The sequence below is a fragment of the Rhinoderma darwinii genome, chromosome 1, assembly GCF_050947455.1.
Source record: "Rhinoderma darwinii isolate aRhiDar2 chromosome 1, aRhiDar2.hap1, whole genome shotgun sequence".
Lineage (NCBI taxonomy): Eukaryota > Metazoa > Chordata > Amphibia > Anura > Rhinodermatidae > Rhinoderma > Rhinoderma darwinii.
The window spans coordinates 200,768,817-200,793,198 of record NC_134687.1 but is presented as its reverse complement, the minus strand read 5'-3'; the positions used below and the strand labels follow the sequence as shown (position 1 = coordinate 200,793,198).

Below are 24,382 nucleotides of genomic sequence, written 5' to 3'. Positions count from 1 at the left end.
CGGGTAAACGGCAGTTCCTGATTGGTCCAGAGGTTTGAAAGGTTTACGTCCAATGATGTCCCCGGCTCCGCCCAACTCTCCTGCCTGCGCCAAAACGCAAAGACAGAACGAGCGGGAGATCCAGAAGTCGCAGTCTCCAGTACTAGTGCCCTGCCATGGCCACCCCGCCGAAGAGAATCTGCTCCGACCTCTCTCCATCACCCTCTTCTGCTACGTCATCCCCGGGCAAAAAGAGCAAGGTGAAGCGGATCTCCATAGAAGGGAATATCGGTAAGAAGCGTGACTGGAGTAGGCGCGCACCTGCTGCATGTATAGGGGGTCTGTCTGCCGCCGTCTATAAAGGGACGCGGCCGTCACCCGCTGGCGGCATTTGTGTACGTCTGTCATGAAGCGGGTGGATTGTCGCCCTGTATAGTCACGTCCAGTTTCCCGCCGTCATTGTGAAGAACTGGTGGCAGCTGTTCTTGGCTCTGGACAATGCGGCTATTGACTGCGCATAGAATATTATTACAATATTTACTGATATTAATTAAAAATGGTGTTTACTTAATTACAATGAATTCACCCATTCACTTATACAGACTGGTATTTAGGCGGTAAGATGGGAAACTGGTCCTCCTGCGCAGATGTCCTCAGATATATCAGAACTAGCGGAAAGGGGGTTAGTTTCCTATGGCAACCAACTAGGTTAAAGCTTACACTTTCCAAGACCTATGAAAAATGAGAGGTGCAGTCTGATTGGTTGCACTTTTCCTTTGCACCAATTTTGATATCGCTCCTCCATTGTTCTTTCTTAGCCATGTGGGTTGGTGGAACGCCAGGCATTGTAGTGCACGCCACCGCCTACACCTGACATACAAGTATCAACAGTTTCTAAGACATGTGGACAGCTGTAGTCCCTGATCCCATCCATCGGAAAACTTCCAGTGCAGAGGTGGTTTGATATTGGTGGCAAGATCTGCATTTTATTAAGTGCCAATTAGCAATAATTGCAATCTAAAACAATCTATGGCAAAATTCATCTGAATGGATTTGTCAATATGCCCGTGGATTTTTGCAATCTATTCAGATGAATGGAACAGTCACCAAAACGTCTGCAATTAATCTGCAGCGTGTGAATATAACCTTAGAATTATTCTCCCCTACGTGCAATGCTTCTAGGGGAACGTTTTTCCGTAACATAGCATCTGATGGAGTGAGCCACGATATCTCTTCCGTTTTTATAAAGAAGAAACTTCTATATGAAATCTAATATTACTACACCATACTCAGCGGTTGTACTGAGCTGTGATTTACAGTATACCGAGAGGTGGTACTGTGCCTATTAGGGCCTGTTCACATAAGCGGTCGGGTTCAGCTCATCTGATGCTTTTGTCAGGAACCGATGAACGGAATCTATGGCTTCGGTTTGCATTACTGTTGATTTAATTGAAAATGATAGTAAAGCAAAAGGAAGAGAGAGTTTCTGTTCATTAGTTCCTCTGCCGGAAATGTGGAGCGGAACCCGAACTCTGATGTGAACAGGCCCTTATACTGTCACTTTCTTATTTTTATGTGATTGTCCACAAACTAATTTGTATAAACAAATCACACCCAATAATAGTCACCTGCCCTTTTACGTGTGTGTGAGATGTGCAGCCAGGCGGACACTCTTCGTCACACAGGACGCAGATGTTGTCTGTTTTGTGACTTTATCTAACTGTTTTATTAGGTCAGCAGATATATTATTGGAAACCGGTAGTAGTTGTAGGAGGAAAGTCTATTCTGCCATGAATGAGCAGCTCACTTGAGAGGCCGGGACGTTACAGGGCAGGGATCTGGAAAATGGTAGGGAATGCAGGGAACAACCTGTTGAAAAGTCCTGCAACTTTCTATCATATATGGGGTAATCTAACACCTACTAAGAAGATTAGGCCAATATATGCATAAAGCAAACTAGATGCGCTGTGTGACATGAATATCAACGCCTATATGAGAAATCACACACCTCGCACCGATCCGCGACTCTGGCTGCCTCTGGGCACCAGATGTTTCGAACGGGATGCAGTAGTTGAAGCCGGAAGCAGATGGCTCTGACCACTGCATAGCGGCTGTTAGGCAGAACTGCAGCCCTCCTCCTATTCTCCTGAATTGAAGCTCGGCCGCTATTCTTTGACCGGTGTCATCTGCTTCCGGCAATATCGTCCGGTGCCCAGAGGCAGCCAGCGTGGCGAATCGGTGCGGGGTCCTTGTGTTGTACACGTATTGATCATATACTGATGACCTATCCGCTGGATAGGTCATCAGTTGTCCATACATGCAATACCCCATTAATGAATGATTTTCATTATTGTGTATTATACTGTGATTAGTATTTGTTTATAACTGAAAAACCAGTTAACCGTTCTCCAGTGCTGGCAGAGCAGTGCCTGTTTCGCTTCCGCTATGGAGTGGCGGTATTTGTGGATACCGCCAGCACCACTAGTGAAAGTTGTGTATAGGTCTCCGCAAGAAGGTAATGATCTGCATGTCCTCTACTGCATCACTACATATTTTGCCCGCTGCTTTAATTAATGTAGGAAAAATAATGAAAAAAGAAAACGCATGTTTTTACTTCAAAACAAAATGTTATTTAATACCGTGACTCAATCATTTCCAAAACGAAAGGTTTATTAGTGCGAGCCAATCAATTGTCAGTGTCATGTACGGTAACGTTTGTTTTTAAGGTGTACAACTTCATTTTTATTTCTATTCTGTTTAATAGCTGCAGGCAAATCTACGTTTGTCAATATCCTCAAGAAATGCAATGAGGACTGGGAAGTTGTTCCCGAACCAATAGCAAGATGGTGCAATGTGCAAAGCAATCAGGATGAATTTCAGGTACCATATGTTATATATAGCACATTTAGATTTTATAGCAGATCCGCTTTAGTTTAGAAGAATCTATAACCGCTTATGAAAATAGGCAATGTTCTGTATGGATGTGCAAAAAGCAGCCATTGAACTTATTGCTTGCTGTATTGATTCTGATTTGCTCCGGATGCCTTCCAACAGCAAGTTTAAATAAAGCAAGGGCCTGTTCACATCAGTGTTCGGTTCCGTCAGACCTTTCCGTCAGCGGAAACCATCAACGGAAAGGAAAAATGGAAACCATAGCTTTCTGTTAGCGTTGCCATTGATTTCAATGGTAACTGTTTCCGTTTGCCTCAGTTCTGTAAGGTTTCTGTTTTTTGGCAGAAACCATAGCGTAGTGGACAGAAAAGGAACAAAAATCAAACATTACGTAACACACAAATGGAAGCCATTAGCAACTGATGCATTACCATTAAAAATCAATGGTAATGCAAATGGAAGCTATGGTTTCTGTTTGCTTTTCTGTTGATAGGTTCCGTCAGAGGAACCCATCAACGGAAACCGAACGCTGATGTAAACACACCCTAAAAAGAAATACTTGCTGACACTTACATGTTCATAGCTCCAAATACTAACATTATCTGACAATCGGGGCCATTTCTGCATGGAACTGTTATCCCAAATCTTCATTCACAAGAGCAGAGTACAGATATATTGAACTAAAATGATAGAAGTCTAAATCTAGATATCACTGATTAGTATCTTTAGGGGTATATATTGTTTGTTTAATGGTAGCAATATAGTTATATTGATTACAAGCTACAACCTGCCTGTGTGAAATACCCCACGCAGTTTGTAAAAAAATGTCTTCACTTAGGTTCAAGTGTTCATCACTTATATTCAAGTGTTAATACGCTTTCTTTGCCACTTTGGTCTCAGTGACTTGCTGGAAAGTTTTCTTGGGTGAGCTCAAAAATTGTGTCGGGCGGACTAGGTGTTGATTGTTTATACTTGGTTTTGATTTTTCTATTTTTGTTATTTAATATTCATTTTTTATTTTGATTTTTCAATTTTTTGTTGATATTTAATTCCAAATGGTGTAAAGTACGTCCGAGTATTGAGTTCAAATACCCTCAGGGGTATCTCCCCGTTCGTGTGATAATTCAGCCTGATAGATGCTGTTATAATATGCACTCTGCCTGTTGCATCTATGTTATAGTGCTAAATCTAGATAGCTGCACTCTGTGAGGATTTCAGCTAGTGTCTATCAGCTAGTGCAGCTGCCAGTTACTCTGCCCTTATAAGGACTGCTTCCTGTGTTCCAGTCGGTCACTGAATACACTGTTATGTTCAGACTGAATTGCTGCGATACATTAAGACTGGATCGATATAAAGTCTAAGGATATAAGCCTGTACTTTTCGGCTGGTGCAGCTATCAGCTGTAGAGCCCTTATAAGGACTACTTCCTGTGTTCCAGTGAGTCACTGAATTCACTGTTATGCTGAAACTGAATAGCTACGTGAACTATGGATATAAGCCTGTACTATTCGGCTGGTGCAGCTATCAGCTGTTGAGCCCTTATAAGGACTGCTTCCTGTGTTCCAGTGGGTCACTGAATTCACTGTTATGTTAGGACTGGAACACAGGAAGCAGTCCTTATAAGGGCTCAACAGCTGATAGCTGCACCAGCCGAATAGTACAGGCTTATATCCATAGTTCACGTAGCTATTCAGTTTCAGCATAACAGTGAATTCAGTGACTCACTGGAACACAGGAAGTAGTCCTTATAAGGGCTCTACAGCTGATAGCTGCACCAGCCGAAAAGTACAGGCTTATATCCTTAGACTTTATATCGATCCAGTCTTAATGTATCGCAGCAATTCAGTCTGAACATAACAGTGTATTCAGTGACCGACTGGAACACAGGAAGCAGTCCTTATAAGGGCAGAGTAACTGGCAGCTGCACTAGCTGATAGACACTAGCTGAAATCCTCACAGAGTGCAGCTATCTAGATTTAGCACTATAACATAGATGCAACAGGCAGAGTGCATATTATAACAGCATCTATCAGGCTGAATTATCACACGAACGGGGAGATACCCCTGAGGGTATTTGAACTCAATACTCGGACGTACTTTACACCATTTGGAATTAAATATCAACAAAAAATTGAAAAATCAAAATAAAAAATGAATATTAAATAACAAAAATAGAAAAATCAAAACCAAGTATAAACAATCAACACCTAGTCCGCCCGACACAATTTTTGAGCTCACCCAAGAAAACTTTCCAGCAAGTCACTGAGACCAAAGTGGCAAAGAAAGCGTATTAACACTTGAATATAAGTGATGAACACTTGAACCTAAGTGAAGACATTTTTTTACAAACTGCGTGGGGTATTTCACACAGGCAGGTTGTAGCTTGTAATCAATATAACTATATTGCTACCATTAAACAAACAATATATACCCCTAAAGATACTAATCAGTGATATCTAGATTTTTACTAGGGAAAACAAACTTGACAATTTACTCGGTGAACTATAAGTCTAAATTTATGGTCAAATTAAGTTCTGGGTATCATTGGATGTAAGATTTCTGGAAATCTATTTATGAGCATATTGAAAATGTAGTCTGCTTTTGAGATTCTTTTCTAGAGTATATTAAGGTCACCAGCAATTCTGAAATTGGAGACCGATAGGATTGATCATATCCTGATTTCAATTTCTTAGCATTTTAAGATCTTTGTTTGCTGTCTGTGGATAAAAACTTTCTTGTTTACATATAGAGGCTGACGATTGGTACAGACCTAGTCCTGCTTTCAGCTGACAAGTGCATAAAATTGTACCCAGCCTAGACCATGCTCTGGGTAAACACCTCTGGCTACACAGAGACCTGTCTGTTTATCTAAGGCTGAGCTTACATCTGCGTTCGGGTTTCCGTTGCTGTGCTCCGTCATAGGAGAAGAATAATGCTGAAAGTTCATCCGTTAAATCCGTTGCATGACAGAAACCATCGGCACTCGAAAGAACTTGTCATGCTGCGCTGTTTTGTCTGGCAAATGCCTAACGGATTCTCCAACGCAGTTGTGAACAGCCCCTAACTGAGGATTGTCTAGACTGGATACAAACTATCCATTATTTTAGCTGAGAACTTTGTAATTTACGTGCTGACTTTTTCTTTTCCCCCCACGTTTCATGCTCACAAATAGGAGCTCACCACATCACAGAAAAGTGGTGGCAATCTTCTCCAGATGATGTATGAAAAGCCTGAACGCTGGTCCTTTACCTTTCAATCCTATGCTTGTCTCAGCCGTATTCGGGCCCAGTTAAAAGTCTTCGGGGGGAAGCTAAGAGAAGCAGAAAAACCTGTGATCTTTTTTGAGCGATCGGTTTACAGTGACAGGTAATGTCCTTGCTGGTTACATGTTTACATTCAGTAAATACAAATGAATACTAGTCTTACTGAAGCTGTGTTGTGTGTTCACTTTCAGATACATTTTTGCCTCTAATTTGTATGAGGCAGAGTGTATGAATGAAACAGAATGGACGGTTTATCAAGATTGGCATGAGTGGCTGAGTTCTCAGTTTGGGGCTGATCTTGAGCTTGATGGTATGGTCTATCTCCGTGCAGCTCCTGAGGTAAATATCTTACAAAAAAATGTTTTATGGTCCTGAAGCTTGAACATAGGAGTTTTAGACTTGGTGTGTAAACCTGGCCTTAGGGCTTATGCACGCAGCTGTATTCAGACTTCGAGGTCGTCCACGTAGCCTCTACTGTACCTTTTGTAGGTCTACAATTTCATTTAAAGGCATTTTTCAGGTGGATTCTGTACGACTGCGACAGAAAAATAAATGTGGTTCTGTACTAAGAAGCTGTATAGGCTCCATGCGCAGGACTTTGACACTTATTCTCCAATGTGAATAGATCGCTGATCTCATAACTCTTGTGTGTGTAACTGTTGGGAGATCAGTTTGTAGTATGGATTATGACATGTTTCAGGGAATTCATATCTCGAAGTGTCTTAGTTACACTTTAGATATTAGCTAACTTACAAGATATTATGTAAGGTGGATATGTACTATAGAATCATTATACTTTTCGTGTGTCTAAAGGGGTATTCCAGGGAGTTTAAAAAAATTGGATTCACTGGAGGAAATGGGATAAAATTAAAACTAACCAATACTCACCTGTTAAATAGCCAGCCGCTCCATCACAGACACTGGTGGCCCCTGCTGGACTTTGTTTACTTTGCGGCTGGGATGGTGTGCCGTTTATTCATGTGACTGCTGAGGCCATTGGTTGGCTGCAGTGGTCAGATGAACGGTATGTCCTCACTGCTGGACAAGAAAACTACTGGCGCTGGAGTAACGGGTGACCTAACAGGTCAGCATTGGTAATTTTTTCACACTTCCTACTGTCACTCCTAATTTGTTAAGCTCCAGGAAAGCCCCCTTTAATAACTTCTACGTTATGTTTAATGTTGAAAGCTTTCTACTTGATTTTAAAGTTTTTATTAAAGGGGATATCTTTATCACTTAGAAATGCCTACAGAGAATTTATTCACGTGGAAGAGATGAAGAGCAGGGAATTCCTATGGAATATCTGGAGAAACTGCATTATAAGCATGAAAGCTGGCTCCACCACAGAAACATGAGGTGAGTACTGTTTATTCACTCGTCTAGTGTGTAAAGTCTGCAGAAAAGTTCTCAGCTTGGTATGGGAAGCAACGTGTAACGGAGTTGGAGGCTTAAAGCCATGTTCAGATGTGGCATATTGAAGTATTTTCCATGTAGAATTCTGCGCTGAAAATCCGCAACAGAGTACAGTACAATGTAAGTGAATGGGGTTTTACAAAACCGTATTCACATGATGCAGAAAAAAACTTGAAGGTTTCAGCTAATACGACAAATTTTTTCTGGATTTTTGAAGTCTGCAGCTCTTGTGTGTCCATGGTTACAGAGTACAAACAAACCTTATGTGTGGTCTGATTCAGCAATCATGTGTTTACAATTTCATCTATCCCCCTCATACTGCCTGTAGGTTAAAGGAAATGTCATAAAAAAATTTTTTATTTAAATATTATATTTAATGTTTTTTTTTCCCCATTACATTTTTTTTTCTTAACACTTTTTTATTTTATTTATTTATTTTTTAATTGTGGGCTGCCGCAAAACGTAGATCATCGAAGTAGTCCAATAGTTCCAGTGGCACCTGCAAAACAAAAAAAATAAAGTTAGTAGTATGAAAAATAAAACAACTTTTACTCGCCTACAGCAGACTCTGGTCTTCTCCCTTGATTAAGCTTCCCATTGAAATCAATGGGAAAGTGCACCATTCGTGTACACACTGCGCTTTTTCTTACGCGAACTAATTTAAAAAAAAAACTAAAACGTTAGGTTAATCCTTTGGTGCAGAAAAGGCGGCACATTTTCGGAATGGTCAATGGGAGTCCGGTACGCACAAAGAAACGCACACAATGTGTCGAATGTGGAAAATGCCTGCATTTTATAAAATGCTAGCGTATTTAACTTTTTTTTTTATCACAACGGGTTTTTTAAATTCTCACGCGTAAAAAAAAAAAAATGCCTTGTATGTACTAAGAGTGCGCTCCCCATTGATGTCAATGGGAAGCTTAACGCTTTCATGACCAGCCTATTTTAAATCTTAATGACCAAGCTATTTTTTAACTTTTTTTTTTTTTTTTCCCAATTCAAAGAGCTATAACTTTTTTATTTTTGCGTCTATATAGCTGTATAAGGACTTGTTTTTTGCGGGACAAGTTGTGTTTTTTTAATGGCACCATTTTGGGGTACGTATCATTGGTTAGCTTTTATTCACTTTTGCCACACTTTTTTTTTTTGTGTCCTAAATTTATGCTGTTTACCACATGGTATAAAGAACACTAACTTTATTTAGCGGGTTATGATTGCAATGATGACAAATTTATATCGTATGTTTTACTACTTTTACACTGTAAAAATGACTTTTTTTAAAATTTTTGTCTATTTGTGGAGATTTTTTTTAATTTTTACCCTTTCACCTATGACAGCACCTTTTGGAGAGACATCCCATTCGCTGGACAGGAAGCGTGACTATCTAAAAAAAAAAAAAAAAAAAAAAAATTACACCCCTCTCCACACACTGTCAGGTTTCCTGTCCTCTGGATGGGATTGTCCTGTGGATCAAGACACTCTCTCCAGGATTGCAGACCCTCCAGCAGGTACTCACTTGTGTTCCTGGAGGTCTTCTGAAGGTGTAAGCCTCTTAGGGAGCAACCTGTAGTCTGGGGCTGGTATCTCCCTTTCCCGGTCACCGCTTCCCTCTACGGAGGTGGTAGATTCCTGCCACCGGTGGGGTCTCCTCTGGGGGGAGAAGCTCTCCTGGGGTCAGGCCTGGCTCCAGGTTACAGACAGTCAGGACTCCTGACCCAGCATTTGGCCGCTTCCGGTGCACTACAGTGACCACTTCCGGTCGCGGTGCACGTCCCTTCGGGCTGGAATGACGCGTGGACGTCCCAGGAAGCGGTGCTCCGGCGGCCCATGTGGGGAGGAGGGGCTACAGCACGTCGTGGCCTGGGAACCTCCCCAGCCAATCCTAGGCCTATGATGTGTGGAACGACCTGAGCAGGAAGATCCTCCAGTCCGGTACTTTAAACAGCATGGGATCTTCTAGGAAGCGTGGTAGGACAAACCTTTGTTTCCATTAATAAGTTTGCCCTTCCTTGTATATTGCATGTTTCCTAGGTCAGAGAGGGTCCCAGGAAAAAGTTGGACAAGGCTCGCAACAAAGAATGTGCTGTTCGTAGTAGGAAGCTAGCAGCCTCTTATCAGAAAAACGGTTATGCCACCTTTTGTTTGTATAAAATCCTGGCAGAATCCCCCAGCTTTGCCTCTAGCATAAGAGATCTAGTGCGTACAGAGGTTAAGAGCTCCCTTAGATCCCTCAAAGAATCGTGATCTTCCTAGCACCTCGTCTGGCAAGACCTAGGCGTTTCTAATTCCTCTAGTGGAGAGGAAAGGTTTGAGGAGGAAGGGGAGCTAGGCTCCTGAGTTTTCCTCTGACGAGCATAGGGGAGAGAAGAACTTCTTCCCAGAGGATGACGTGGACCAACTTCTTAAAGCTGTCCGGGCCACTATGAATATCGATGACCCCAAGGAACCCCGGTCTGTTCAGGACATTATTTTTGAGGACCCGGGTCCTAGGAAACAGGACTTTTCCTGATTTTTGAAGAGAAAATATCCCTTTGAGGAGGGTTTAAGTAAGGACTGGGATAGTTTTCCCAGACTGGATGCCCCGTTAGCGAAGATATCCAGGAAAAATGCCTTACCGTTCGAGGATCTTGGGTCTCTCTCCGATCCTATGGATAGGAAGGTGGACTATTATCTAAAAAGAACCTAGGAAGACTCTTAAGGGACCTTTTTAGGCCTGGTATCGCAGCCACATGTGTAGCCAGGTCTCTTAAAATCTGGATAGCTCAGTTGGAGCTTCATCTCCGAGATAAGACTTCTAGGGAGCAGATACTGGCTTCCCTCCCGGTTTTTTCTAAGGCCACAGATTTTTTGGCTTATGCCTCAGTGGACTTGGTCCGTCTGGCAGCCAGATCTGCAGCCCTATCCAACTCAGCCAGAAAAGCTGTGTCTGAAGACGTGGAAGGGAGATGCAGGCTCCAAAGGGAAACTTTGTTCTATGCCTTGTTCAGGAGATTTTATGTTTGGCCCTCCACTGGAGGATGATCTGGAGAAAGCATCTGATAGGAGGAAGGGGTTTCCTACCCAGGGCAAACCAGACTCCTTTCGTCCCAGGAAATTTAATAGCCCATTCCCAAGGGACAGGATTTTAGATCCTCAGAATCCTAAGAATAAAGATCACCAACAATGACGCCAGGAGGAGTGATGTAGGAGGACGCTTATCCCTTTTCTATCAATAATGGGAAGAGATCTCCTCTAACAAATGGGTTCTAGATATCATAAAAACAGGATACAAGCTAGAATTCATGTCTCCTCCAGACAGATTCCTCCTCACAAAGAGGCAGAAGTATTCAGAGAAACAGCGGGCCCTAGAATCCGAGGTTGTTTCTCTTATCCGGAAGGGGGTTCTGGTGCCAGTGCCGAGACCATAGATCGGGAAACGCTATTATTTCCCCCCCCCCCCCCCCACGCTTTTTCTGGTAAAGAAACAAGCGGGCCGATTCAGGGTCATAATAAACCTAAAACCGCTAAACTCCTTTCCGATTTACAAAAAAATTCGGATGGAGGGTATTCCCTCTACTGTAAGGGGTTCTCTTCAGGGATTGTATGATGGCATCCATAGATCTGGAGCATGCTTATTACCATGTACCTGTCTGCATCACTCACCAGAAGTATCGGAGGGTGGCAGTAGTTTTGAACGACTCTCTAATCCACCTCCAATACAGGGTGCTCCCGTTTGGCATCTCTCAGGCACCGAGAGTCTTTACCAAGCTGATGTCATTTCTGATATCCTATATATGAACAAAGGACGTTCTGATAATTCCCTACCTAGACGACTTTTTGATAGTGGCAGACACTGCCCAAACTTTGACACTCCCTCTACAGTCAGTTCATGCGACTTTTGATAGATCTGGGTTGGAACATAAACAAGTCAAACGTAACTCTTCCAGACAGATGTGTTTTTTTTTTTTTTAATGTTTTTTTTCTTAGGGAACGATCCAACCTTTTGATAGAGCGGGTCTCTGTTCTCTTTTTTTGGATCACTTCTTTCAGAAGGGCTATATCGGTCCTGGGCCTTTTGACCTCCTGTATCCCAGCCACAATGTGGGCTCCGTTCAGGTCCAGACATCTGCAGAGGGACATATTGGAGAAGTGGGACAAGAGCAAGTTCTCATTAGATCACTCCCTACTCCTTTCCTCGGTAGCCAGACTCTCAAGTGGTGGATGACGGTAGAAAACCTCAGGAAGGGTGTTTCATGGGAAATGTCCCCAACCCTGAATATATCAGATGCCAGTCCTTGCTGGTGGGAGCCTATTGGGAATCCTTCTGCCTTCAGGGTCCGTGGGATGCTCAAACCTCCATAAGATCTTCCAACTACAGGGAGCTGGAGGCAGTACTTCAGGCAATGAAAAACACAATTCCTATACTTTCGGGAAGAAGGGTAAAGATTCTTTCAGACAACACGACTACAGTAGGATACACAAATCAGGGAGGTACAAGATCATGGCTTCTGATGAAGTTGGCTACAGAGATCTTTTCCCTAGCCGAGCTACATCTATCGTCCCTTTCAGCTGTCCATCTAAGGGTAAGGGACAATCGGGTAGCAAACTTCTTGAGCAGAAGACCGTTGCTGCAGTCAGAGTGGTCCCTGAATCAGGATGTCTTCCAGATGATTGTGGCCAGGTGGGGGAATCTGCAATTTTTTGCATTGGTTTTTCTTATTTTTTTACAGCATACACTGAGCGGGTTAAATAATGCAGTTACTTTATAGTTGGGGTTGTTACATACGTGGCGATAACCAATATGTCTAACTTTTTTTATTTATTTTTTATTTTTAATAGTGAAGCAGTTTTTAAGGGGAAAATTATTATTATTTTTTTATTTTTTTTTTCTGCGTTACCGCCTGTCTGTGTAAGACATTACCTGGGGTCCTTGTTAGGCCTCCCGGCTGGCATAGAAGACACACCCTGCGATCACACGCAGGGTGCCGGGGTGATAGGGAGCTCCCTCCCTCTCTCCAAAACCACTCCGATGCGGTGCTCGCTATTGAGTGCCGCATCTGAAGGGTTGAGCGAGATCGATACGGATATCGTTCGAGCCGGGAACGCTCCCAGCCCTGGCTGCCTCTGGTAAACGTGAGCAGGGAGATTTAACTGCTCTATGTATTCTGATGCAGCACCGTAAAAAAGCTACTGCATCAGAATAAAGCCAGTTAGTGGCCGCCGTAAAAACACTATGGCTTTTTAAGTGTTTTCTGGCACGTAAATACGTGGCAAGTGCATGCTGTATGAACCTGTCCACGGAAGTCATTCACCACAGGGTCTTCCCTCTTGGCCTTCATCGTTCTTAGCCTTTTGTCTCCTGTAGCTGCTGCTGCCGTGATCACATCGTACCATTGTACAATCACTGGCAAAATGGAGCTGTGCTGGGCAAGTTGAAGACCCCCTTCTCCTGGCTTGTAGCCAGAAATAGAGGGAGGGGGTCGTGATTTTTGGCACTAGCGGGTACAGTGTTCCTCCCAAATTTACAGCAAAAGCAAGTCAAGTTGTTTTGCCTGATTCAGTTGATGTACAGTATTTCTGGGAAGTGCTCCCTCTGGTGGCCAACATAGGAAAACATGTCAAATTAATTATTTTGTAATATTTCCCACCTTGTAGAAGATAATATATATATATATATTTATATATTATCTCAGCAGAAAAGACAGCAGCACTCCAACACCGGCAAATTGATATGTAAACGGGTGCCGGCAAGTAGTCTAGATCCAGAGACTAAATCGATATCCCAAAAATTAAATCTTGCAGCACTCCAGTAGAGTAAATGAAAAACTGGTTTTTATTCAAGCCAACATATAAAAAGTGCAACGTTTCAGTCCAGCATTAGGACTTTTTTCAAGCATGCTTGAAAAAAGTCCTAATGTTGGACTGAATCGTTGCACTTTTTGTATGTTGGCTTGAATAAAAACCAGTGTTTAATTTACGGTACTGGAGTGCTGCAAGATTTAGTGTGTGTGTGGTCACTGTATATGTACTGTCACTTTACTCCACTTTCCCCCTTTTTTGTCTTCTACCTACTGAATATACTTACAGGGTTCATTTGATGAACAATAGGGTAATTATCCTTTTGAGTCTATATGGAGTTTAGACAATTTTTTATACAGCCCTTATACACATAGATAATCAGCAAGTGTCAACAATTGCTCCGCTGTTTATACTAGAGTCTTGTCCTTATACATTTTTAAACATTGTCATATGTGTTAAATAAATTCTACTTTTTATCTAAATTTGCTATATGGCTCTGCTTTGTTCTTCTGTGTGTGGTCAATAATATGGAGCTGCCTGTGTGGTAAACCTATGGGGGGATGTTTCTGCTGTAAACTGCCCAGCCCTGATTATAAATGCTTTTGGAGTTTATATATCAATTGTGTGTGTCTTAACCATTTCCCCCCCCCCCCCCCCCCCCACCTTCCAAAAGCCCTATTTTCGGACACCCGGCTCCCATAGAAGTCTATGGGGCCGGGTAATACACGGCCATCACTTGAATGTGCTCTAAGTGACGGCCGTGTCTTCCGTCTCTCTCTCTGTCTCTCTGTCTCTCTCTCTCTCTCTCTCTCTCTCTCTCTCTCTCTCTCCCACAGTGTGAAGTGCATGCCGAAAATGGGGCATGTCCCATTTTTTTGACGGCTGGGTTTTCCGGGGCGTCAAATAATCTGTCGTGTGAATAGCTATTATTCAAAAAACAGCCGCTGTAGGAACAAGGGCTAAGGCTTTGTTCACATCTGTGACAGGGTTCCGTCTGACCTTTCCGTCAGGGGAATCCATGAACAGAAACAATAGCTTTCCATTTGCATTATCATTGATTTCAATGTTAATGTTTCTGTTCTGTAAGGCTTCATTTGTTTTGTTTTGTTTTTTTTGTCTGAATCAATAGCGCCAAAAATACAATAACCCTACGGAATGGAGACACATGGAAACCATTTCACACAGAAACATTACCGTTGAAAACAATGGTAATGGGTTCCCCTGACTGAACCCATGAACGGAAGTCCAACGCAGATGTGAGCGAAGCAGAAGGCTAGGTTCCCACGGGTCGGATACGCTGCGTAAAAATCGCACAACGTGTCCGACCTCGAACCCGCAGTTTATTCACCCGAAAAAAAATCGCACCACACTATGGTGCGGTTTTTGGAACTAAATTTCCGCTGTGGAAAAAAGAGCTCATACTTGGGGGGGGCCCCCCCTCCGTCTTCTCTGCGCGTAGTCCGGCCTCCTACGATGATATTGCAGGCCATGTTACTCTGCAGCCTGTGATTGGCTGCAGCAGTCACGTGGGATGAAACGTTCCAGGAGGCCGGACTGCAGGAAGGAGGACGTTCTTTCTTTCTTTCCTTCTTTCTTTCCTTCTTTCTTTCCTTCTTTCTTTCCTTCTTTCTTTCCTTCTTTCTTTCCTTCTTTCTTTCCTTCTTTCCTTCTTTCTTTCTTTCCTTCTTTCCTTCTTTCTTTCCTTCTTTCTTTCCTTCTTTCTTTCCTTCCTTCTTTCCTTCCTTCTTTCCTTCCTTCTTTCCTTCCTTCTTTCCTTCCTTCTTTCCTTCCTTCTTTCCTTTCTCAGGATTTGCATGCCCGTTGAGTTCAATGGGGAAATCCTGCAACAGAAAATAAACTTTATCGCAGCATAAATTGACATGCTGCAGAATTAAATTTCGCACTGCAGGTTAAGTTATTAACGTTTACGCTATGGGTTTTTTCCGCAGTGGGCATGAGATTTTCTAGATCTTATCCACTCTGCTGCTACTGTAAATGCTGCGGACTTTCCGCACAGAATTCCATTGCTGAACATCCGCAGTGTTTACGCTACGTGGGCTAATAGAGGTGCGTTACTTGTGTGGAATTGATGATACAACACACCTGTTTTCACTAGATGAATACTAATAGATCAGACTTTGTTTCACAGGATGGATTTTGCATATCTGCAAGATGTCCCCATTTTGACACTTGATGTGAATGAAGATTTTAAGGATGATGACCAGAAGCAAGAATGCCTTATAGAAAAAGTATGTGAGCACTGTACACTTTTATGCTAGTTTTCATGTGTGGGTTTTTCTTTTCTCGTAGGTTGTCAAATAAGGTTTTCGCCATTTCTTAATTACACTGGTTGTGACTAAGGTATAACATTATATACCAATTATTAGTATAAATGCTAAAACGGTATGTATAGATAAATTCAAAGTGGGAGATGACCTCATGCAAGGGATGCCTAAACAAGCTGGCCATGAACGCTCATGACATGCAGAATAAATAGCTAGTGAAATCTGGTGGTGGTCCTCTGAATCGCACAAGTGGCCGTTCTTTCATACCCACAGTGTTTAGACTATTTAAATGATTGATGGCTAGAAGATCAATAACAATATTTGTGACTATATCAAGCAGTAATGAATTGCACCACAATTTAATGTTTTAAATGTATACAATTCCTGAAATGGAATTAAAATAAATGAATGCAGAAGACAAAAATATAATCCATAACCGTTACTACGATACATGTAATGCCTTTACCTGTACATTAAGTTGTAACCGGTCAAAGGTTTTCGGGACCACCCCTTCCCCCCGCCCCCAAAACAAAGGTTGCCTAAAATTTATATTAACATCTCACTGCAGACCTAACAAAAAAACCTTCAAAATGCTGTGATTAATATGATGAGGTGGCCTTCCCTCTCACAAGCGCTGATAGCTGGGGTAGCATTCAGCGGGACGACTGCTGCAGTTTCCACCAGGAGAAGGGCGTTACATAAAATTAAATCTAAAATCATTTTAATTCTAGGTAGTAATGCAACAAAACCAGGAAACACCAAGAGGACTGAATGCTTTTTCAAGGCACTGTACTTTAAGCATTACCTGTATTTTGCCGTTGGTTGGAAAGAGTGCGGCCTTAGGCCCCACTCACGCGACTGTAGATTTCATCCATAATTACGGACCCATTAATTTCTATTGCCCATGGAGACCTTCCCGTATCTTTACAGAAGGGCGTCCCTGCCATAGAAAGGCTATGCAAAAGTAGGACATTTTTATTTATTTTTTTGTTTTTTTGCGTTTTACAGACCGTACTCCCATACTTAATATGGGAGCATGGCCCGCAAATGCAGATGGCCTTAGGGAATTTGATTTCCCCCTTATCTGCTTCACTACTACTACATAAATAGCTTGTGTGCATCAGCCCGAAGAAGAAATGGCCATAATGTTTAAAGTATAAGAATAGTACTCCCTTCAAACGGTTGATCAGTGGGGGTGCGGAGAGTCTGCCCCTCACCGATCTAGGTATGTTCACTTGAAAAACGGCTGTAAAATACAGTGCGGTTATCAAGGGAAAACAGCCTCTGATTCTCAGCTGTTTTTGAAACCAGTCTTTTTTTTTTTTTTTCAGCTTTTTTTTTTTGTAGCAGTTTTTTTTTTTTTTTTTTATTGACCCTATGAAAAACTGCTACAAAAACGGCTCAAGAAGTGACATGCACTTCTTTTTTTTATGGGGTGTTTTTTTACGCACCGTTTTTTCCAAACGGCTCCATAAGAAAACCGCCCTGATGAAATCAATGGGCAGATATTTGGAGGTGTGCAGCTTCCGTATCTTCAGGCGTCTTTCGAGGTACTGAAAATAAGCAGTGTAAACATACTCTAAAATTGATGGCCTATCTTTAGGATAAGCCAGCACTATTAACCCCTTGCGTTCCTTCTCAGCAATAGTACGGCGCAGGCCGCTCATTGCAGCGGACCTTCGCCATACTATTGCGGAGAAGGAATAAACTGTCACTATGTGAAATCACAGTGATATAACAACGGCGGCAGCTGTCATTGACAGCTAACTCTGTTACCGGCCTGGGGACCAATTAGCAGTCCCCCATGCCGGCGATTGCTGTGATTGGTCAGTCTCTGAAGACTGACCAATCACAGCCGTCTGTGACGTCTACAGGAGAGAGCTCCTGTCACTTTCTCTGATCTCCTCATTTCTGTGAGATCCGTGAGGAGATCAGAGAAAGCTGTGTAAAAAAAAAAAAACACTTTATTAACCCCTTCCCGAAAATGCTCGCTCCATCTTCATCGGGTGTCTGTTGTAATATACAGCCGACATCTCACTGCAACTACAGTGATCACTGTTCTCTCCGATCGCTGTAGTTTAACCCCTTAAATGCCGCTGTCAATAGCGACAGCGGCATTTAAGTGATTGATACAGAGGGAGGGGGCTCCCTCTGCACCCAATTGACACCCCCCCCCCCTGATGGTTGCAATGCAATGGGGTTCTGATGGTTGCAATGGCAACAAGGAAGCCTAGCAACGGCTTCCGGGTTGCCAGGTACGGGAGCCTATTAGGTCCTGCCCAAGGCAGGACGTAATAGGCTCAACTGTCAGTTGTAAAGTGACAGTTACAATACACTGCACTACATAAGTACATACATAAGTAGTGCAGTGTATTATACTGGGGATCTTCATGTCCCTTAGTAAGTGTAAAAAAAAAAGTTTTAGAGAAATAAATAAAAGTTTTACGTAATAAAAACAATCGCCTTGTTTCCCTGATCAATCCCTTTTATAATTAGAAAAAAAAAAGACAAAAACTAGACATAATAGCTATTGCCACGTTCGTATTGGCCTGACCTAAAAAAAATATATATTTATCCCGCGCGGTTAACACCGTAAAAAAAATACAATAAAAAACAATGGCAGAATTTCCTTTTTTTGGTCACGTTTCCAAAAAATAAAATAAAAAGTGATCAATAAGTCGCGCATAGCCAAACATGGTACCAATAAAAACTACAGTATGTCACACAAAAAACAAGCCCTCACAAAGCTCCGTCGACAAAAAAATAAAGTTATGGCTCTCAGGATAGGGTGACACTAAAACATTTTATTTAGAAAAAAGTGTTTTTATTTTGTAAAAGTAGTAAAACATATAAAAAATATATAATTGTGGTATTGCCATAATCGTATCAAACCGTAGAATAAAGCAAACATGTTTATACTGCCCAGAGAACGCCATTAACAGAAATTCTTTCACAGTTTTTTTTTTATAATTTTTTTTTTTTGGTCTCCTCACCTCAGAAAAAATGGAATAAAAACTGATCAAATTATCGCATGTACCCCAAAATGATACTAATAAAAACGACAGCTCGTCCCATGAAAATCAAGCACTCACACAGCTCGTCAACGGAAAAATAAAAAGTTATGACTCTTGGAACGCAATAATGCAAAACGACGACCCAGATTAATTCATATGTGCAGCATTTCTTCACCTAAAAACCTGCGTCATCATTTGCAGCCCCCACTGGTAGACCCTGTAAATGCAGCGAAAACGATGAAATTTTGGGGTCTGTGCTACATATGGGGCTAGTGAAGAAGTCAAAGATTAGACAATGCTGGAGTGCGGATGTTTTGTACAACACCACAGACGCCCTGTAGAAGTGCGACTCCTACACCTAATAATCCGGCCTGTGCATAAAGGATTGGTTCAAAGCGTACGCCACTATCCATGGATCATTAATTTTATTATTCATTTTTCCCCATTATTACATCCTATTATGACCTGTTGCACTCCGCCCAGCTTACATATACCCTGATGTACTCCACATAGCTTACATATACCCTGATGTACTCCGCACAGCTTACATATACCCTGATACACTCCGCCCAGCAAACATATACCCTGATGTACTCCGCACAGCTTACATATACCCTGATGTACTCCAACCAGCTTACATATACCCTGATGTACTCCGCCCAGCTTACATATACCCTGATGTACTCCGCCCAGCTTACATATACCCTGATGTACTCCGCCCAGCTTACATATACCCTGATGTACTCCGCCCAGCTTACATATACCCTGATGTACTCCGCATAGCTTACATATACCCTGATGTACTCCGCACAGCTTACATATACCCTGATGTACTCCGCACAGCTTACATATACCCTGATGTACTCCGCACAGCTTACATATACCCTGATGTACTCCGCACAGCTTACATATACCCTGATGTACTCCGCACAGCTTACATATACCCTGATACACTCCGCACAGCTTACATATACCCTGATGTACTCCGCCCAGCTTACATATACCCTGATGTACTCCGCCCAGCTTACATATACCCTGGTGTACTCCGCCCAGCTTACATATACCCTGGTGTACTCCGCCCAGCTTACATATACCCTGATGTACTCCGCACAGCTTACATATACCCTGGTGTACTCCGCCCAGCTTACATATACCCTGATGTACTCCGCACAGCTTACATATACCCTGATACACTCCGCACAGCTTACATATACCCTGATGTACTCCGCACAGCTTACATATACCCTGATGTACTCCGCCCAGCTTACATATACCCTGGTGTACTCCGCCCAGCTTACATATACCCTGGTGTACTCTGCCCAGCTTACATATGCCCCCACATTATAAACTGAAACACCAGTAAAACACTAAACAAAACTACCAAGCAAAAGCCAAATGGCGCTCCTTCTGGGCCTGGCCGTGTGCCCAAACAGCAGTTTATGTCCACATGTGGGGTATTACCGTACTCTGGAGAACCGCTTAACAATTTATGGGCTCGGTCTCCAGTGGTACAAGCTGGGCACAACACATTGGGCACTGAAATAGCATATATGTGGAAAATGGCAATTTTCAATCTGCAACATCCACTGTGCACTAATTTCTGCAAAACCTTTTGGGGGTCAAAATGCTCACTACACTTCTGGATGAATTCCTTGAGGGGTGTAGTTTCCTAAATTGGGTCACTTTTCGGGAGTTTTCACTGTACTGGTACCTCAGCGCAATGCAACATGGCGCCAAAAACGAATTTTGTAAAATCTCCACTCCAAAAACGAAATTGCACTTTTTCCGTTTAGACCCTTGCCGTATGTCCAAATATCTGTTTACAACCACATATGGGGTATTTCCGTAATCAGGAGAAATTGTGTAACACATTTTGGGGTGTCTTTTCTCCTGTATTCCTTGTGGAAATGAGAAATTATGAGCTAAATCTACAGGTTATTGGAAAAAACATTTTCTCATTTTCACGGACCAATTCTAATAAAATCTATAAAACACCTGAGGGCTCAAAATGCTCGCTACACCTCTAATTTAATTCTTTCAGGGGTATAGTCTCCAAATTGGGATCACACCTGGGGAATTTCTACTGTACTGGTACTTCAGGGACTCTGCAAATGCGACATGGCCCCCAGAAACCAATTCAGCAAAATCTGAGCTGCAAAATCCAAATGGTGCTCAGTCCCTTCTGAGCGCTGCCGTGGGTCCAAACAGCAGTTTATTACCACATATGGGGTATTGCCGTAATCAGGAGAAATTGGTTTACAAATGTTGAGGTGACCTTTTTTTTTTTTTTTTTTTTTTTTTTTTTTTTTTTTCCTTTATTCCTTATGAGAATTCAGGTTTTTTTTCCCAAAAAAAAGTCTCTTTTCATCTTCACAGACTAATGCCGATAAATTCAGCAAAAAACCTGTGGGGTCAAAATGCTAACTATACCACTAGAAAAATTCCTTGAGGGGTATAGTTTCCAAAATGGGGTCATTTTTGGGGGGATTCTACTGTTTAGGTCCCTCCAGGGCGTTGCAAACGTGACACGGCACTGAAAACCATTCCAGTAAAATCAGAGCTCCAAAATCCAAATGGCGCTCCTTCCCTTCTGAGCCCTGCTGTGGGTCCAAACAGCAGTTTATTACCACATATGGGGTATTTCCGTAATCGGGAAAAATTGCTTTACAAATGTTGGGTGCTTTTTTTCCTTTATTTCTTGCAAAAATTTGAAATTTTTAAGTTTTTCCAGACAAAAAGTAGATTTTCATTTTCGCAGACCAACTCATAAATATAGCAAAATATCTGTGGGGTCAGAATGCTAACTATACCCCTAGATAAATTCCCTGAGGGGTGTAGTTTAAAAAAATGGGGGACACTTTTGGGGGTTTCCACTGTTTTGGCACCACAAGACCTCTTCAAATCTGACATGGTGCCTAAAATATATTCTGAAAAAAGGAGGCCCCAAAATCCACCAGGTGCTCCTTTGCTTCTGAGGCCTGTGTTTCAGTCCATTAGCACACTAGGGCCACATATGGGATATTTCTAAAAACTGCAGAACCTGGGCAATAAAAATTGGGATGCGTTTCTCAGGTAAAACCTTCTGTGGTACAGAAAAAAATGTATTACATATGAATTTTGTAAAAAAAAATGGGGTGTTTTATGGGGGTTTCTAATATATAGGGCACTCAAAACCACTTCAGAACTGAACTCGTCCCTGGAAAAAAAAATTTAAATTTTCTTAATATGAGAAATCGCTGCTAAAGTTCTAAGCCTTGTAACGTCCTAGAAAAATAAAAGGGTGTTCAAAAACCGATGCAAACCTAAAGTAGACATATGGGAAATGTTAATTAGTAACTATTTTGTGTGGTTTTACTATCTGTTTTACAAGCAGATACATTTTAAAATTGGAAAAAAAAACATAATTTCAAATTTTCTCTAAATTTTCATGTTTTTCACAAATAAGCAATGAATTTATCGACCAAATTTTTTCACTAACATAAAGTACAATATGTCACGAGAAAACAATCTCCGAATCAATTGGATAGGTAAAAGCATTCCCAAGTTATTACCACATAAAGTGACACATGTCAGATTTGAAAAAATGGGTCTGGTACTCAAGGGGTTAAAGTTCCAGATAACCCCTTTAATCACTCATCACTCTAGCAAACTGATGTGTTCTACTGTTCTAAACGGAATTTATTTTCTTCCAGGTTAAAGAATTCTTAAGTACATTATAGCATCCAGAAGTCGTTTTGAAGCAGCAGTCTTCCCCGTCGTCGTCCCCGCACATCTTATATATATTTTCATCATTGTATAGTTTATAGTTTGTATTTTGGGGTGGGGAGGGGGGACAATTATTCTGTGAAGCAAAGCTCTAAAGTATACAGCTCCGATGTTTCAGTTGCGCTATGATTGTGTTGGAACTTGCATATGTTTTTTTTTTTTTTTCCTTTCATGATCCAGTACATGCTGAACAGAATATTTGTTTTAAAAAAAAAAAATAATTTGATTTACGATTTCAGCTTCTGGTCAACAGGTTGTTTTGTTTTTAATGATTATGTATATGTACATATTTTAATTAAAAAAAAAATATGATCTGTTTTATGTAATTTGCTAATGTTAAATCGTACATATGTTCATCAGTTCATAGTATCAATGAATTTCATGCATTGGACAGCACGTTTGTAAGACCCCCATGCACACCACCGTGCCTGTACATCAGTCAGTGATTACGTGCACAGACTACTCCTAAAAAAATGGGACATGTCCTATTTTTTTTTTTTTAATGGAATCTTTCTACGGCCCAGACACTTTTTTTTTGTAAATATACGGGAAGGTGTCCCTCGGCCATAAAAATGAATGGGTCTGTAATTACGGACGAAATCTACGGTCGTGTGCATGGGGGTCTAAAGGTGTATTTGCATGTGCTAGTTTTCTGATGAGTTTTTTTTTTTTGTGCTGCGACTTGCGAAATCACAGCAGAAAAATGCTATAAAACCGGCATGTGTAAATGCACCCTGAGGCTGGTAACCTAATAGTCCAATACTTTCAAATTAGTGTGTCATGCCATATTGGCCAGGCAACTGGGTTATTCTATGAATTAATGCTATTGCATGCTTGTGTAATACCATAATAATCCCACTTGAACTCCCCTCTTTACTACCAGGTTTTGAAAAGAATGTTAATAATGTCTTTATAAATGAAAATAAAGTTTTTTGTATTTTGGAAACCTCAGTCAATTTATAAGCTCTTATGGCTGTTCTTTATATATACACTGTAAGGCCTTTTCAATCGGTTTTTCAGCATTTTAAACGCTTGTAGAAAATTTTAATTTCAAGTAGAGTTAACCTGTTAGTGACAGCCAATATGCCTTTTCACAGTGGCCACTAACTGGCTTTATTCTGATGCATACTCCTTTTCACAGCACTGCATCAGAATAAATAAGCGGTGCCATGAGGAGGAAAAACGAGCTGCTCTCGGCTACCGGAGGTAGCTGAGTGCTTGGAGCACTGACTAGGGACTGTTTGCGGTCCCCAGACATGTGATCGCCAGTATTCAACGAATACCAGCGATCACCGTTATAACTGCGTGACATGGATTTCAGCTTTTTATCTCCTCACCATAAATGTTTGGTGAGAGGAGATGAATAAAACTTGTTAGGCCACCGATCGGCATCGTGGTCCCTGATGCTATGGTCACTGTGATATACCGATCAGTGACCATAGTCCTATGTTTACTAAATACAGGACAGGATTTGTGCTGTTTGCCTCCCTCCTCTCACTAGTTTTGTGAGAGGAGAGGGAGATACTGCTTCAAATCTTGTGCTGTTGGATCTGTGGTGTTTTTCACACTATGACTGTTCCTAGATTACCCGTAGTCTCAGTCTTTCCTTTTCTGATTACCGTTATTAGCTGCGTTTTTACCGTAAAAAACTTAGTTGTTTTGTTTGTCTTGTAAAAATACAAAAAAAAGTTTGTTAGTGTAGCAAGCCGGTCTGGCTGCGATACGGACACTGCGTCAGAAGCAGAATTTAGTTCAGAAAGCGACAAGTTCTGCTTTTGCCACTGGACCCCCTAGCCCTATGGGGCTGGACTAAGCTGTCACCTTTGGATCATTCCGAGCAGGGACTAGTAATGCAGTCCCTTCCGCAATGTGGGAACCTGCAGTTTTTCTCCCCCCAAGTGTTGCTATCAACGTGGATGTCTCAAATTTTACCCCCTATAATTTTTATTTTATATTTTTTTCATTTTGTTCATAGGTATTTAGGTCCTGGAAT

The 24,382-nt window shown here is 41.7% G+C and overlaps 1 protein-coding gene across 1 annotated transcript; it reads left to right on the top strand.

Moving 5' to 3' along the window:
• LOC142758708 (deoxycytidine kinase 1) lies at positions 1 to 22,644 on the top strand. The gene is made up of 7 exons (XM_075860721.1): positions 1 to 270; positions 2,744 to 2,859; positions 6,044 to 6,237; positions 6,326 to 6,473; positions 7,375 to 7,490; positions 15,475 to 15,574; positions 22,317 to 22,644. The coding sequence occupies exons 1-7, from the start codon at positions 156 to 158 to the stop codon at positions 22,341 to 22,343; spliced, it is 816 nt and encodes a 271-aa protein (XP_075716836.1). The 5' UTR covers positions 1 to 155; the 3' UTR covers positions 22,344 to 22,644.
• The last annotated feature ends 1,738 nt before the right edge of the window (positions 22,645 to 24,382 follow it).

Bases quoted from the DNA above. Each gene is read 5' to 3' on its own strand.
- LOC142758708 (XM_075860721.1), top strand. From the start codon at position 156: ATGGCCACCCCGCCGAAGAGAATCTGCTCCGACCTCTCTCCATCACCC. The intron at 271-2,743 runs GTAAGAAGCGTG...TCTGTTTAATAG, and splicing joins CTCCATAGAAGGGAATATCG to CTGCAGGCAAATCTACGTTT. The intron at 6,474-7,374 runs GTAAATATCTTA...TTTATCACTTAG, and splicing joins ATCTCCGTGCAGCTCCTGAG to AAATGCCTACAGAGAATTTA.